This window comes from Bubalus bubalis, chromosome 5 (assembly GCF_019923935.1).
Source record: "Bubalus bubalis isolate 160015118507 breed Murrah chromosome 5, NDDB_SH_1, whole genome shotgun sequence".
NCBI lineage: Eukaryota > Metazoa > Chordata > Mammalia > Artiodactyla > Bovidae > Bubalus > Bubalus bubalis.
The window spans coordinates 124476115-124489648 of record NC_059161.1 but is presented as its reverse complement, the minus strand read 5'-3'; the positions used below and the strand labels follow the sequence as shown (position 1 = coordinate 124489648).

General features: G+C 57.0%; 1 protein-coding gene across 1 annotated transcript; it reads left to right on the top strand.

Moving 5' to 3' along the window:
- Positions 1-520: 520 nt before the first annotated feature.
- Positions 521-12339, top strand: PYGM (glycogen phosphorylase, muscle associated). The gene is made up of 20 exons (XM_006056529.4): positions 521-844; positions 1903-2004; positions 2091-2169; positions 2254-2357; positions 2735-2866; positions 4328-4439; positions 4524-4606; positions 5023-5166; positions 5485-5577; positions 5824-5970; positions 6104-6267; positions 6557-6671; positions 7208-7309; positions 7654-7801; positions 8107-8165; positions 8293-8434; positions 8877-9084; positions 11434-11568; positions 11776-11842; positions 11956-12339. The coding sequence occupies exons 1-20, from the start codon at positions 602-604 to the stop codon at positions 12103-12105; spliced, it is 2529 nt and encodes an 842-aa protein (XP_006056591.1). The 5' UTR covers positions 521-601; the 3' UTR covers positions 12106-12339.
- The last annotated feature ends 1195 nt before the right edge of the window (positions 12340-13534 follow it).

The following is a 13534-nucleotide window of genomic DNA, read 5'->3' as shown; positions in this document are numbered from 1 at the left end:
AGAAGCTTGACTGGAGAGCATCCCGCCCGTGGTGTGTAGCCTGTTGTGTGAAAGTCAACCGAAGCCAAGCTTCTCTGCTGGAGGCTGGGCCTCCTGACACCTGTCCTCCTTGACAGCCTCCTTGGCCTCTCCAAGGAGCCCTGATTGAGGGCCCACATTCAGGCCCCATCCTTCATCCATAACCCGAATTCAGGGCAGCCTCAGCCAAAGTCACACCCAGCCGCTCCAGTCAAATTTCCAGCCTCTCAAGGCAGCACTCTGCCTGCTGCATCCTGACTCTGACCCTACACAAGGCGGGCGCCGGGGCAGAAGACAGCAGACCCTAGTGCCAGTGCGCGAGGCCTGGAGGAAGTGGGTCAGTGCAGGGCTGCGAAGGAGCCAGGCCAGCCCTGGCCCTGCCCTGCCCCTCCTCTCCTTCGCTCACCCCAAAATAGCTCCCTGAGGAGCCGGGCCAAGACCCTCCCATCGAGGGAAGGGGTGGGGCAAGCTGCCCGGAGCCAGGCTTTAAAGCACCAGCCGGCTGGGGATCTCCACTCCCGGGCTGGAGGCACCGCTCAGGCCACCCGTCTGCACAGTCAGTCCGGCCCACCCTCCCGCAGCCATGTCCCGGCCCCTGACAGACCAGGAGAAGAGAAAGCAGATCAGCGTGCGTGGCCTGGCCGGTGTGGAGAATGTGACCGAGCTGAAGAAGAACTTCAACCGGCACCTACACTTCACCCTTGTGAAGGACCGCAATGTGGCCACCCCGCGAGACTACTACTTCGCGCTGGCCTACACGGTGCGCGACCACCTCGTGGGCCGCTGGATCCGCACGCAGCAGCACTACTACGAGAAGGACCCCAAGGTGCTGCTTGGGGCACCCCGGGTGGGGAGTGGGCTGGGGGGCCCTGCCCTGGGGGCTGGGAGATCTGGACCGGACGACAGGCCCTTCCTGGGGTCAGGACTTTCTGCAGCAAAAGAAAGGGTGCCTCCGGGTTCCTGAGGTTGGACCATCCAGGGGTGCCAGGTGCAATGGGTGCTGGGACCACCCAGGGGGAGAAACCTGGAGTGGGGGGCAGGTCAGGGGCCTCGGGTCAGGTAGGCTGGTTGCAAAGGCTCAGCACTCAGTCAGAGAATGGAGAGGCTGCTGGGGGTGGGCAGGAAGACCCCGCGGCCTGGGTTGGATCCTAAGTAGAAGGACATTCTACCGAACGTGTGTGTGGTGTGCTGGTGTGCCGGGTGGGGCGCAGCTGGGGTGGTGAGATCAAGTGTCTGTTGGGGTCACTGGTAAATGTCAGCAACCTGACACTGCTGGGCAGGGGGTGGGGGAGGGGCGGGGAGGGGACCCAGGAAACCAGGAGCCTGAGCACCATCAGCATCCTGGATACTGGAGTCTCTCCGCCCCCCTTCTTGGGACTGAGGCTTGAGGGCCAAGGGGAGCTGGGCACTGTGAGGAAGGGAGATGGCCGACTCTAGCCCTGAGTCATTGTGTGACCTTGAGCCAATGACTTCTCTCTCTGGGCCTGGCCTCCCCTTTTCAGGAGCTCTTGGTGGTGCTTCCCTGTGTCCTGACTTCCTGATGGGCTCTTGGCAGGACTGTGTGCGAAGGAAGGAGTTCCCACCTCTCCTAAGCACCTTAGCCCCCTGAGGTGGCTATGGCCCCATTTTTCAGATGAAGAAACTGAGGCTCGGAGAAGAAAAGTGATTTGTCCAAAGTCAGAAGAAATGCTGGGACCAGTATCTTACCTTCTGGGTCCCAAAGCCTGAGAAGGCAGGAAAACTGGAGGCAGGGCTGGAACCCACTGGAGCCTAGGAGTGGGGCAGCAGGTGTGAGAGGTGCAGGCCCAGCCGGGCCTGGCTAAATATCAGGGGGCCGCCTTGACCCTCCCTCCCCTCCCCCTCCCCATCTGTTTCCCCGGACAGAGGATCTACTACCTGTCTCTGGAATTCTACATCGGCCGGACGCTGCAGAACACCATGGTGAACCTGGCGTTGGAGAACGCCTGTGATGAGGCCACCTATCAGGTGTGCAGGGGTGGGCGCACCTTCAGGATGGGGGACTGACCTGCTGGCCCTTGGCCCTGACTTCTCTTATACCCTCCTACCCCTAGCTGGGCCTGGACATGGAGGAGCTGGAGGAAATCGAGGAGGATGCAGGGCTGGGCAACGGGGGCCTGGGCCGGCTGGCGGGTAAGTGAGTGGGGTGCCAGGGGACTGGGCAGAAGTGTTCCTTTATGTTGGGTCTCTGATATCCACCTCCCTGCACACCCCTAGCCTGCTTTCTGGACTCAATGGCAACACTGGGCCTGGCTGCCTATGGCTATGGGATCCGCTATGAGTTTGGGATTTTTAACCAGAAGATCTCTGGGGGTTGGCAGGTGAGTGACCCTGGGCCCTGACCTTGTGGTTATGATGAAGATGGCTATTTGTTCATTCATCTGCACATAGATCCAGAAGCAGCCCCAGCAGCCTGGGTGGAGAGCATCTTTGCCCTTTCCCCCGGCCCCTAGCCAGCTGTCAGCTCCTGGGACAGGAGGTCCACGGCTGTAGAATGTCTCAGACTCTCATACACACACAGAGCCCCATTGGATCTTCCACCAGACTGGGGGCCCACCTACTGCAGAGCCGGTCATTCACACCCTCCCTGTACAGGGCATACCAGGGCTGCAGGCTCCTGCTATTCCCACCATCTCCTGTGGTGTGAGCCTGGCTCTGACTCTGCCTTTCTTTCTCCCCTGACCCGCCTGCGGTTCAGATGGAGGAGGCTGATGACTGGCTTCGCTACGGCAACCCCTGGGAGAAGGCCCGTCCTGAGTTCACGCTGCCGGTGCACTTCTATGGCCGAGTGGAACACACCAGCCAGGGGGCCAAGTGGGTGGACACACAGGTGAGGGGGAAGCCAGGGAGCAGGGGAAGATCTAGTGAGGTGGAGGGGAGGAGGAGTGGAGGTTCTGGAGGAAACCGAGAGAAGCAAAGAAAGAGCCTGGAAGCTACTGGGCCAAGTGCTATTTTATATCGGAGGCCACTGAGCTCAGAGGAGTTAAGTGACTTACACAGCTGGAACACAGCTGGAACCCAGAGAGGCTGGAGACAGGGTCACAGGGGAGCCAGACCACATGAAGAGCTGGGAGGAGGAGAGACACTGCCCTGCTCTACCACTGCTCCTTGCCGCCCAAAATAATCACAGAGTCTCGGCTCCCCTGCATATTTGAGTTGGGGGCTTGATGGGAAATAAACCAACAGTCCAAAAGGGGGATAGGAGAGAAAACTAAAGCCTAGGAAGGGCAACTGACATGTTCAAGGTCATAGAGCAGGTTGGTGGGAGCCTACCGCTAAACCAGGTGTCCAAACCCCAGCTCCGCCACCAGTCCTTTTGCTGTGGCTGCAGCTCACCGGCCTCCAGATGGCTGCACAGCAACCTCGAGGCTTTCAGAACCCAGAGTTTGTTCCGCTGTCATCCACGCTAAGGTCTGGCAGGGCTCTGGCTGCCCTCCTAGCTGTATGCTCTTGGGCCAGTCCCTTCTGTCTCTGAGCTGCAGCATTTGCTCTGCTCCAGTCAGGGGCTACTTAATGCTGGGGAGGGAGGTGTGGGTGCACCCCTTTCTCCGTGGTAGCTGGCAGTTATTTGCAGCAATTATTGATGTTTGTGGGCTTTGGTGGCTTAGCAGTAAAGACTGCTTGCAATGCAGGAGAATGGGTTCGATCCCTGCATTGGGAAGATCCCCTGGAGGAGGGCATGGCAACCCACTCCAGTAGTCTTGCCTGGACAGAGCATGGACAGAGGAGCCTGGCAGGATACAGTCCATAGGGTCGCAAAAAGTTGGACATAAATGAGCAACTTAGCATTCAGTGTGCATGCACATTGATGTTTGCTAATTGTGTGAGGTGGGGCCAGCATTAGTCACTGCTAATTAGCCCTGTGGTTAACCTTTGGATGGACTTGACCTCTATGACCCCCTCAGCCAGGCCCCATGATCTCCCAGTCCTTCCAGGAGTCCAGAGTGTTCTCTAGATTGTGCCTAGGCCAGGTGGCCAGTGCATCCGCACCATGGCAGAGTGGCCACCAACAGAGGCCCACCTTGGTCTCAGCTCATCCCTGCCTCCTCCTGGAATCCTCACAACAGCCCAGCAAGGGGGGCCGGCGGGGGTGTGGGGAGGCACCGGGATGTCCTCTATGGCCGAGGCCCAGAGAGGTTGGTGGGGTTGCTTGTGGTCCGGAGTTGGGGCTGGAATCCGGGGTTGGGAGTTGGCTGGCGGAGTGCAGGGACAAAGCATGGAGCTCCAGCTCTCAGGACCTCTGAGACGCAGCAGAGGCCCGCCTCTGAACAGCAGGCGGGGTGTCCCGCAGGTGGTGCTGGCCATGCCTTACGACACACCCGTGCCTGGCTACCGCAACAACGTTGTCAACACCATGCGCCTGTGGTCTGCCAAAGCCCCCAACGACTTCAACCTCAAGGACTGTGAGTTTCGCCGGAGTCAGCAGCCCCCGCCACTGCGGAGCCCCTCGGCCCAAGCCTGACCCCGTTCCCACTTTTGTTCCTTAGTCAATGTCGGTGGCTACATCCAGGCCGTGCTGGACCGCAACCTGGCTGAGAACATCTCAAGGGTCCTGTACCCCAACGACAACGTATGTTACCCTCTGGGCTGGGGACAGGAAGCCAGCGTGCGTGGGAGAGGGCAGGAGGGGGAGTGACACCTGCTGGTGCCCTAGTCACACCCAGGGCATCTTGCTGGCCCCCTGAGTGTCCTGTGCTTCCCCCCAGTTCTTTAAGTGTGAGGATGCTTGGATCCGGGGGTGGGGGGTGGCTCTTTGGAGGAGCTCTTCCCTGGAGACACCCACAATACTCCTGGTCCTTGTAGCCCTCCCTCCTGACCCAACTGCATTGCTGCTTCTTGGTGGGAGAAAGACTCTTGGGTCCCTGAGGTGGAGCAGTTCAGGGCTCAGGAATCTCGGGATGGGTGGGAGTCTCTCCTGGCCACGCCCACAGCAGTGTTAGACCACGCCCACCACCTTGACTCCGCCCCATCTCGCACTGTCCCCAGTTCTTTGAGGGGAAGGAGCTGCGGCTGAAGCAGGAGTACTTCGTAGTGGCTGCCACGCTCCAGGACATCATCCGCCGCTTCAAGTCCTCCAAGTTTGGCTGCCTCGACCCCGTGCGCACCAACTTCGATGCCTTCCCGGATAAGGTACCAGGCCCCAGGGAGGGTCGGTCTCTACACTTCCGGTGAGTGGTGCCTTCCCTCTCAACCTCCAGCCTGAGCTTGCAACGCCCATTTAATAGATGAAGAAGTGGAGGCTGGGGGTGGGTGTGAGGGGTATCTGCTTGAGGATCCTCAATATAATCCGCTCTCCTCTTCCTCTTGCTCCACAACTACCCCCTTGAGGGCCTCCACCTAGAACCACAAGGGGCCCTGGGCAGGGGGTGCTCTGAAGGGGCAAAAGACAGTGACTGTAGCCTTGGGCCCAGATTGACTCCAACTGTCCTCCACACCCCCCCTCTCTAGGTGGCCATCCAGCTCAATGACACCCACCCCTCCTTGGCCATCCCTGAGCTGATGAGGATTCTGGTGGACCAGGAGCGACTAGAGTGGGAAAAGGTGGGCTTCAGGGCCCCTCCCCCACTCCTGCCTCACCCTCTCCATCTCAGGGTTCCCTTCCCACTCTGGGGAGGGGATAGATGTGGGTGGAGCCCCCACTGAACAGACAGGGGTGTGGGACCCAGAGGCGGGTGTCCTAGAACCTGGCCTGGCAGTGGCAGGGCTGGGGCTCTTGGCTGCACAGTGTGTGTGGACAGCCATCCGGCTTAAGCCCCGGGGGTCCTGCCTCCCCACCCCACCTGTCAGGCTTGGGAAGTGACTGTGAAGACTTGTGCCTACACCAACCACACAGTGCTGCCCGAGGCCCTGGAGCGCTGGCCTGTGCACCTCATAGAGACCCTGCTGCCGCGGCACCTCCAGATCATCTATGAGATCAACCAGCGCTTCCTTAACGTGAGTGGAGAGGCCTGGGGTGGAGGGTGGGGACGTGGAGGGCCTGGGGAAGGCTATGGGCCAAGATCTGGGGGTAGGGGCTGGGAACCGGTGTTCTGGGTCCTCGTCCTAGCTCTGGTCTCTCCCGGCACAGCGGGTGGCAGCCGCGTTCCCAGGGGATGTAGACCGACTGCGGCGCATGTCGCTGGTGGAGGAGGGCGCGGTAAAGCGCATCAATATGGCACACCTGTGCATCGCCGGGTCTCATGCCGTCAATGGCGTGGCTCGCATCCACTCGGAGATCCTCAAGAAGACCATGTGAGACCCGCTCCCCAGACTCCGCCCCTCCCGCTGGGCCCTGCCCACTGCCTGGTACCGGCCACTCAGAGCCGCCCTCTGGGGCTCCTTCCACAGGTAGCACGGCTCTTACAAGGGTCACAGGCTTGCTATCCAGTCCAGTCCCGTTCTGGGATGTCCCCTCTTACACACAGCAGCCCCCTCGCCTTCACCTCCAGGACCTTTTCATCAAGAAATCAGGGTAGGGGCCCCAGGGAGAAGACCCTCATTCCACAGGGGTGATTGATGATCTTCCGACCCTATCCTGTAGCTTCAAGGACTTCTACGAGCTGGAGCCTCATAAGTTCCAGAATAAGACCAATGGGATCACTCCTCGGCGCTGGTTGGTGATGTGTAACCCTGGGCTGGCAGAGATCATTGCTGAGGTGAGAAGTCGTGGATGGCCAGTAGCAGTCAGCTCAGTCACGGCAAGGAGCAGCCAGGTGTGGCTGTGTGTGTGGTTCCCTGTAGGGCGCCCAGCTGAGGGCTGAAATCCATTCTGCACTGCGTTCCGCAGCCTTGCATGTGTCCAGAGGAGGGGAACCACCTTTTTATGTGAGCTAATGGAGGCCCTGGCTGTGAAGGTCAACCCGAGGAAGTTCACAGCCTAATGGAGGGTTATCAGCAGGTCACATCTTAAGTAAGACCAGAAAGGAGCAGAGATTGCAGGCCCTCGAAGTCACTGCCTGTCAGAGGAAAAGGCCAGGACGAGGGCCTGTGGGGGTCAGATGGGCGTCAGCCATCCGAGCTCAAGGTCAGAAAGGGAGGAAAGATGCGCGTACATGCCCTGCCCCCTAGCTGGGAGGCTGCAGGAGAAGGCGCTGTTGGCAGTGGACTCTGCTTGTTTGACCTGGAAAAGGACCCCTTTGTGAAAGAGGACAGGGGAGGGCCAAGGGCCTAACCGAGCGCCATCTCCCTACAGCGCATCGGAGAGGAATACATCGCAGACCTGGATCAGCTGCGCAAACTGCTGTCCTATGTGGATGATGAGTCCTTTATCCGGGATGTGGCCAAAGTGAAGCAGGTGAGGAGCAGCGCTGCAACCTGGGACAGACACCTGTGCTGGGGCCGGAGTGGAGAGTGCTGGAAGGGCCGGGCGTCTGTGTCAGGAATGGCCCATGGAGCTCATCTCTGCTGCAACCTCAGGCCATTGGTAGAAGTTGCCTGGAATCAGTCCACAGTGGGAAGGCATCATCTGACCTCACTGAAAGAGTGCTGACATTGCTTAGCAGTGTCTGCCCTGACGCAGGAGTGGATGAAGGTGGCAAGGGGGCCTTCTATCCTCACCTTCCTGGGAAGGAAATGAGAATGTAGGATTTCCTGAGGCTGAGGCCTATTGGTGAGCTCTTCCCCCTCTCCTGCCTTCAGGAAAACAAGTTAAAATTTTCTGCGTACCTGGAGAAGGAATACAAAGTCCACATCAACCCCAACTCACTCTTCGATATCCAGGTGAAGCGGATTCACGAATATAAACGCCAGCTCCTCAACTGCCTCCATGTCATCACGCTGTACAACCGTGAGTGGCAGGCTTCCCTCTGGCTCCTGTTCCTGCCTCTGTGTACCTCCCAGCATACTGCATACTTCTCCATCAACATCTCCTTTGGACTCAGGGAAACTCTTGGGACATGGAATTATCCCCACTTCACAGATGGGCAAACCAAGGCTCAGAGAGGGGGGGACATGACAGATATGAGGTCACCAAGCCAGCCCAAGTCAGTCCTATTATTGCCCAGCCCAGTCCTGGCTGACTGGATGCCGTCAGGTGCTACAGCTCAGAGGGAAAACCTGGCCCATTCACTGGATCCCTCTGTTTCTCCATAGGTATCAAGAAGGAACCCAATAAGTTTTTTGTGCCTCGGACTGTGATGATTGGAGGGAAGGTGAGAGGCTGAGCCCGGATCATTGGCTGTGGTCCTTTGATATCCAGGTTGAGGTCAGCTTGGTTGGGTTGCAGGATGGGGGTAGGAGGCCAGGCTGTGGAGCTGACCCCAAAGTGTGCCCCCACAGGCCGCCCCTGGGTACCACATGGCCAAGATGATCATCAAACTCATCACAGCCATTGGAGATGTGGTCAACCACGACCCGGTGGTGGGAGACCGCCTCCGCGTGATCTTCCTGGAGAACTACCGAGTCTCGCTGGCCGAGAAAGGTAGGGTGCCTCCAGTGGGGACCCTAGGGAAGCTCTGATGAGTTCAGTCCCTGGAAGAGATATTAATCTCCTCTTCCTGGGGTACTGGTACTTTAAAGAAGAATCTGAAGAGGACAGTACTCAAATCATGAGGATGTTCCCTTAGTGGTGGAATGTCACGCAAGATGAGATGAAATTACAGGGGAGAGGGGCCTTAGTAGTGCCCTTCAAATCACACAGTGGAGCTGGGGGGTGGAAGGAGTCCAGGTTAGATCCCAGATGTTCAAGAATCAACAAGAGGTGGAGAGGGGTCAGTGAGAAGGAGACAGTTGGTGAAGACTGGAGGGCTGGAGGTAGGGGACTCTGAATCTGGCCAGGCCTGGGACCAGACTAACTTCAGAGCCTCTAGCTGACATGGGGGCTCTTCCTGGAGCTGAACGTGTCCCCTGCTGCCACCCCGCAGTGATCCCGGCTGCTGACCTCTCCGAGCAGATCTCTACTGCGGGCACTGAAGCCTCAGGCACTGGCAACATGAAGTTCATGCTCAATGGGGCTCTGACCATTGGCACCATGGACGGGGCCAACGTGGAGATGGCAGAAGAGGCGGGAGAGGAGAACTTCTTCATCTTTGGCATGCGGGTGGAGGACGTGGAAAGGCTTGACCAGAAAGGGTAAGGGCTGCAGAGTTCTTAGTCCATGGGCAGGAGGCCCCAAGGTGGGACTGCTGGAGGGTAGTGCTGGGAGCAAGAGGCACCACTGGAAAGGCTGGTCCGGGATGCGCAAGGTCATTTTTTAAAATTTATTTGGCTGCCTTGGGTCTTAGTTGCAGCATGTGGGACCTTGGTTGCATCATGTCATGTGGGATCTTTTGTTGTAGTGCACAAACTCTCTAGACTCTCTAGTTGTGTTTCAAGGGCTTGGTTGCTCTGAGGCTTGTGGGATCTTAATTCCCCAACCAGGGATCAAACCCACGTCCCTGCCATTGCAGGGTGGATTCTTAACCTCTGGACCACCAGGGAAGTCCCTGCACAAGGTCTTACTTATGGCCATCAGAAGTCTAGAAAACTTTTGAGGTAGCATAACAAATAAGTTGAATGAAATGAGCAGAGACAGAAGTAACACAGAGCTGAAGGAAAAGGAAGAGAAAATAATATCAACCCAAAGAAATAATATCATTTCTGGAACTGGGAGTAAAATGAAATTCTCAGCTCCCTGGCAGCCATGGCAAAAAGGGAAACATGAGTATGGTAGTTAAGTTATACCTGGGTTTGTGGTCAGAAATGCAGATCTTCAGAGACAATCTTCCTGGCATTACATTTTTAACATTTTATTTTAAAATATGATTCTTTTCTTAGCATAGAAGCAGTCCATGCTCATTAATTGGAAAAATACAAAGCTACAGAGAAGAAAACTGTCTTTCATAATCTCATCCCCCAGATTTAAAACGACAGTTCTCTTTTTCTTCACGTATTTATATGTGTGTGTATATATATGTAGTTTTTAAAAAATTTAATTAATTTTTTTGGCTGCACTGTGCTGCATGTGGGATCTTAGTTCCCTGACCAGGGGTAGAATCAGTGTCCCCTGCATTGGGAGCATGGAGTCAACCACTGTGTCACCAGGGAAGTCCCTGTGTAGTTTTTAAAAGTTGGAAATAATATATATACAATATTGAATCCTGTTATCTTAACATTGCTGAAGCATTTTCTATGTCATTAAATAGTCTTTCAAATATTTTAAATGTCTGTATAGCATTCCATCCTATGGAAATGCCATACTTATTTAACTAATTCCGTATAGTTGAATGTGAAGGTTGATTTTCCTCGTTTGTTAGTATAAATGTCCCTTTGATGACCAATCTTTTACACTGATGTCCACATCTCTAATTATTTCCTAAAGATAATTATTATGCTTGCTATGTGCTAAGTCGCTTCAGTCACATCCGACTCTTTGTGACCTTATAGACTGTAGCCTGCCAGGTTCCTCTCTATGGAATGCTCTAGGCAAGAATACTGGAGTGAGTTGCCATGCCCTTCTCTAGGGGATCTTCCCGACTCAAAGATCAAACCCTTGTCTCCTGTGTCTCCCTCATTGCACACAGATTCTTAACTGCTGAGTCACTGGGGAAACCCAAGATAATTATTAGAAGGGGATATTTCTGAGTCAAAAAAGTATGCATTCTTAAAGCCCCTGATACACATTGTCAAATCATTTCCAAGAAAGTTGGTACCAGTTTACACTCAGCTTACAAGAGCAGGCACTAAATATTGAGAGGAATTTCTCCTGTGGGGCTTGACTAGAAAGTTCAGACTTGGTCCTTTGGACAGGAGGGAAATGTGAAATGTTTTGAGCGAAGTGCAACATGTTCAGAACTAGACTCCAAACAGACACCTTTGGCTGCAGGATGGAGGCTTGACTGGAGGGAGGAATGTCCAGTTGGGGGACCGGGGTGGGGCTGGCACCAGATGGCAGGGGGAGTCCCCTACAGCAGGCCAGTGCTGGGGATGGGGGTTAGGGACACTGTTGAGGAGGAGGCCATGGTTTCTGGTTGGAAGAGGGGAAGGAAGGAGACGTAACTGGTCTGGAGAGATTTGAACCTGGGTGGCTCGGGGAGTGATTGTGTTACCCCAGGAAGTTGTTGGGTAGGAAGTAATTCCTACCCTAGGGGAGGAAAGTTGGTGCCAGGACAGTGATGAACATGGCTGGAGAGTTTGAGTTTAAGGATGTTTCTCAGGATGTACCTGTTGGCTCCTCCTGGAGCCTGAAAGTGAGGCCAAGGATGGACTTAGGATGGTGGGGAAGAAAAGCCATTTATGGAGGAAACAGACCTGCTGGGAGACAGTGATGGTGTGTGGGAAGAAGAGTGGAAGGACTTCCGGAGCGAGTGCAGCGGCTGTAGAGATGACAGTAGCAGGCTGGACCTGAGTTTTCACCCTGGGGCTTGGACCTTTCTGGATATTTGCTGGAGGAGGAGCCAAGAACCCCTTTCCAGGGTGCTGACTATGGCTCTTCCCCCACAGGTACAATGCCCAGGAGTATTATGACCGGATTCCTGAGCTTCGGCACATCATTGACCAGCTGAGCAGTGGCTTCTTCTCCCCCAAACAGCCTGACCTATTCAAGGACATTGTCAACATGCTCATGCACCATGATCGGTGAGCTGGCGGGCCAGGGACCCGCGTACGTGGGGTTGCAGGGCTGAATAGGGCTCAGGAGCAGTGGAGAGGCTGGACAAGGCTTCAGGGCAGTTGCGGCCACATTCCTTTGGAAGCAGCATCACTGTCTAGGTCCTCAGGAATCCAATAGGACAGGATGTGGCCCTCAACCCCAGGAGACTTTCCCACTTCTCCATTCCCCTCCAGGTTTAAAGTCTTTGCGGATTATGAAGACTACGTTAAATGCCAGGAGAGAGTCAGTGCCTTGTACAAGGTGAGGGGTCCTGGGCCAGGGGTTGGCAGGGCTTTGGTGGCCCTGGTTAGAATGAGGTGGAAGGTGGGGATCCCACTCGCAGAGCAAACCCAGAGCTTCCTTGTGGCCTCTAGAACCCGAGAGAGTGGACGCGGATGGTGATCCGGAACATAGCTACATCTGGCAAGTTCTCCAGTGACCGCACCATTGCCCAGTACGCCAGGGAGATCTGGGGCGTGGAGCCGACCCGCCAGCGCATGCCGGCCCCGGATGAGAAGATCTGAGCCTCTAGACCAGACCCAAACCTGCCCCTGAGTCTGTCTGCAGTCCCTTGGGCCAGCTCCAGCTCCTCGTCTCCTTGGAACCCCCATTTCCCATCATCCTCGAGCTCCCAGTGTTCAGCGTGACGAAGGACACTGCTCCCACACTGTCCTCGGGCTCCCCAGCCCCTCCTATCTACGGGTTTGACCAACCGCACCCACTCCCCAATAAATTGATTCTCCTGGGGAGCCTCCTTACTCCCCTCTCTGCTGGGAAATATTTTTAGCTCTGGGCGGCACAGCAGCTGCGCAATCACCGTGCCTTCGCCCCAGCCGCGGCAGGTGCATCCCCTCAAAAGGGGGGCGGCTTGTGGGGGTGGGGCCCGGGACTCTCCTGCCCGCTTCCAGGCGTCACCCTGCGCGCCTCTCCTCCCAGTGCTGTGTCCATACTAGGTCAGCGGCCCGCGAGGCTGGCCGGGGGCGTGGCGTCCGTCCGGGTGGGGCCCACCCGGGACAGGAGCAGGGCCTTAAGCTAAGGCCTCCGGCACCGCTGAAGGAAGATCCACGCTGTCGGGGGCAGGGCTCAAGAGGGGGAGGAGTCCCCGGGTGGTTGGCGCCTTCTTGACTCCGCCCTTAGCCCCGCCCCACTGCGGCGTTTAAGGGTCTCTAAGCAGGTGGCTACGCTCGGTCCAAAGCTAGGGGAGTGTTCAGGCGGTGGCCATCTAGGCTGCGCCGACGTTGCCCCTTCTCACTTGGGGTCCCGAAAGGGCCTGCTTCTAGGTCACGTATTACCAAGATTGAGTTGTGGGGGAGGTCCCGCCTCCCCAGCCCGGTAGCAGGGAGGGGCAAGCCTCAGAGATTTGTTTGGGGCCCGTGGTTTCACAGCGAGTGTGTTTGAACCTGAACGGCCGGAAATGGTTACCAACTCCCTTCGGCCCGGCTTTGGGGACCCCAACCGCTTGCGGCTACCCCTCCCATGTGCTTCTCTGGAGCCAGGCCTCCGGGCTCCAGTTTTCTAGCTGCAAGTACCCACCGTCGCTTGCAGCCGCCCCTTTTCATCCGGCCCCATGGGGAGCCAGGCTTCCGGAGCCCCAGTCCCTCCTGTGCGAACGGGAGCTCCCCCCAACATCCCCAGACCCCGAGGCCCCTTCTCCCGACCGCCGCGTTTTCATTCTTCCCCACAAACCCCTCTCTCTCAAATGCTCCCACCTTGTCCTAGCCCCTCCCCCAGGCTATCACAACGACCCGCTGCGCCCACGCCCCCATCTCTGCCAGGTCCCCCGCTGCCCGCAGGAAGACGCCCGGCCCCGGGCCGGGTGAGCCCCGTGGGAACGGTTTGTCTCGAAAACAGGAACCCGGGCCGGGGTCTGGGCGGGGCGCCCCTTCCCCACCGCAGTCCGCTTCCTGCCCCTCCCGGCTTCCTCTGCCCGACACCAGGCAGGGCGGGGGACAG

What these genes read in the sequence shown, in the direction of transcription:
- PYGM (XM_006056529.4), top strand. Translation starts at nt 602, where the DNA reads ATGTCCCGGCCCCTGACAGACCAGGAGAAGAGAAAGCAGATCAGCGTG. An exon ending in GTGATGAGGCCACCTATCAG is followed by an intron (nt 2,005 to 2,090) that starts GTGTGCAGGGGT and finishes TCCTACCCCTAG; the next exon opens with CTGGGCCTGGACATGGAGGA. An exon ending in CCAAGTGGGTGGACACACAG is followed by an intron (nt 2,867 to 4,327) that starts GTGAGGGGGAAG and finishes GGTGTCCCGCAG; the next exon opens with GTGGTGCTGGCCATGCCTTA.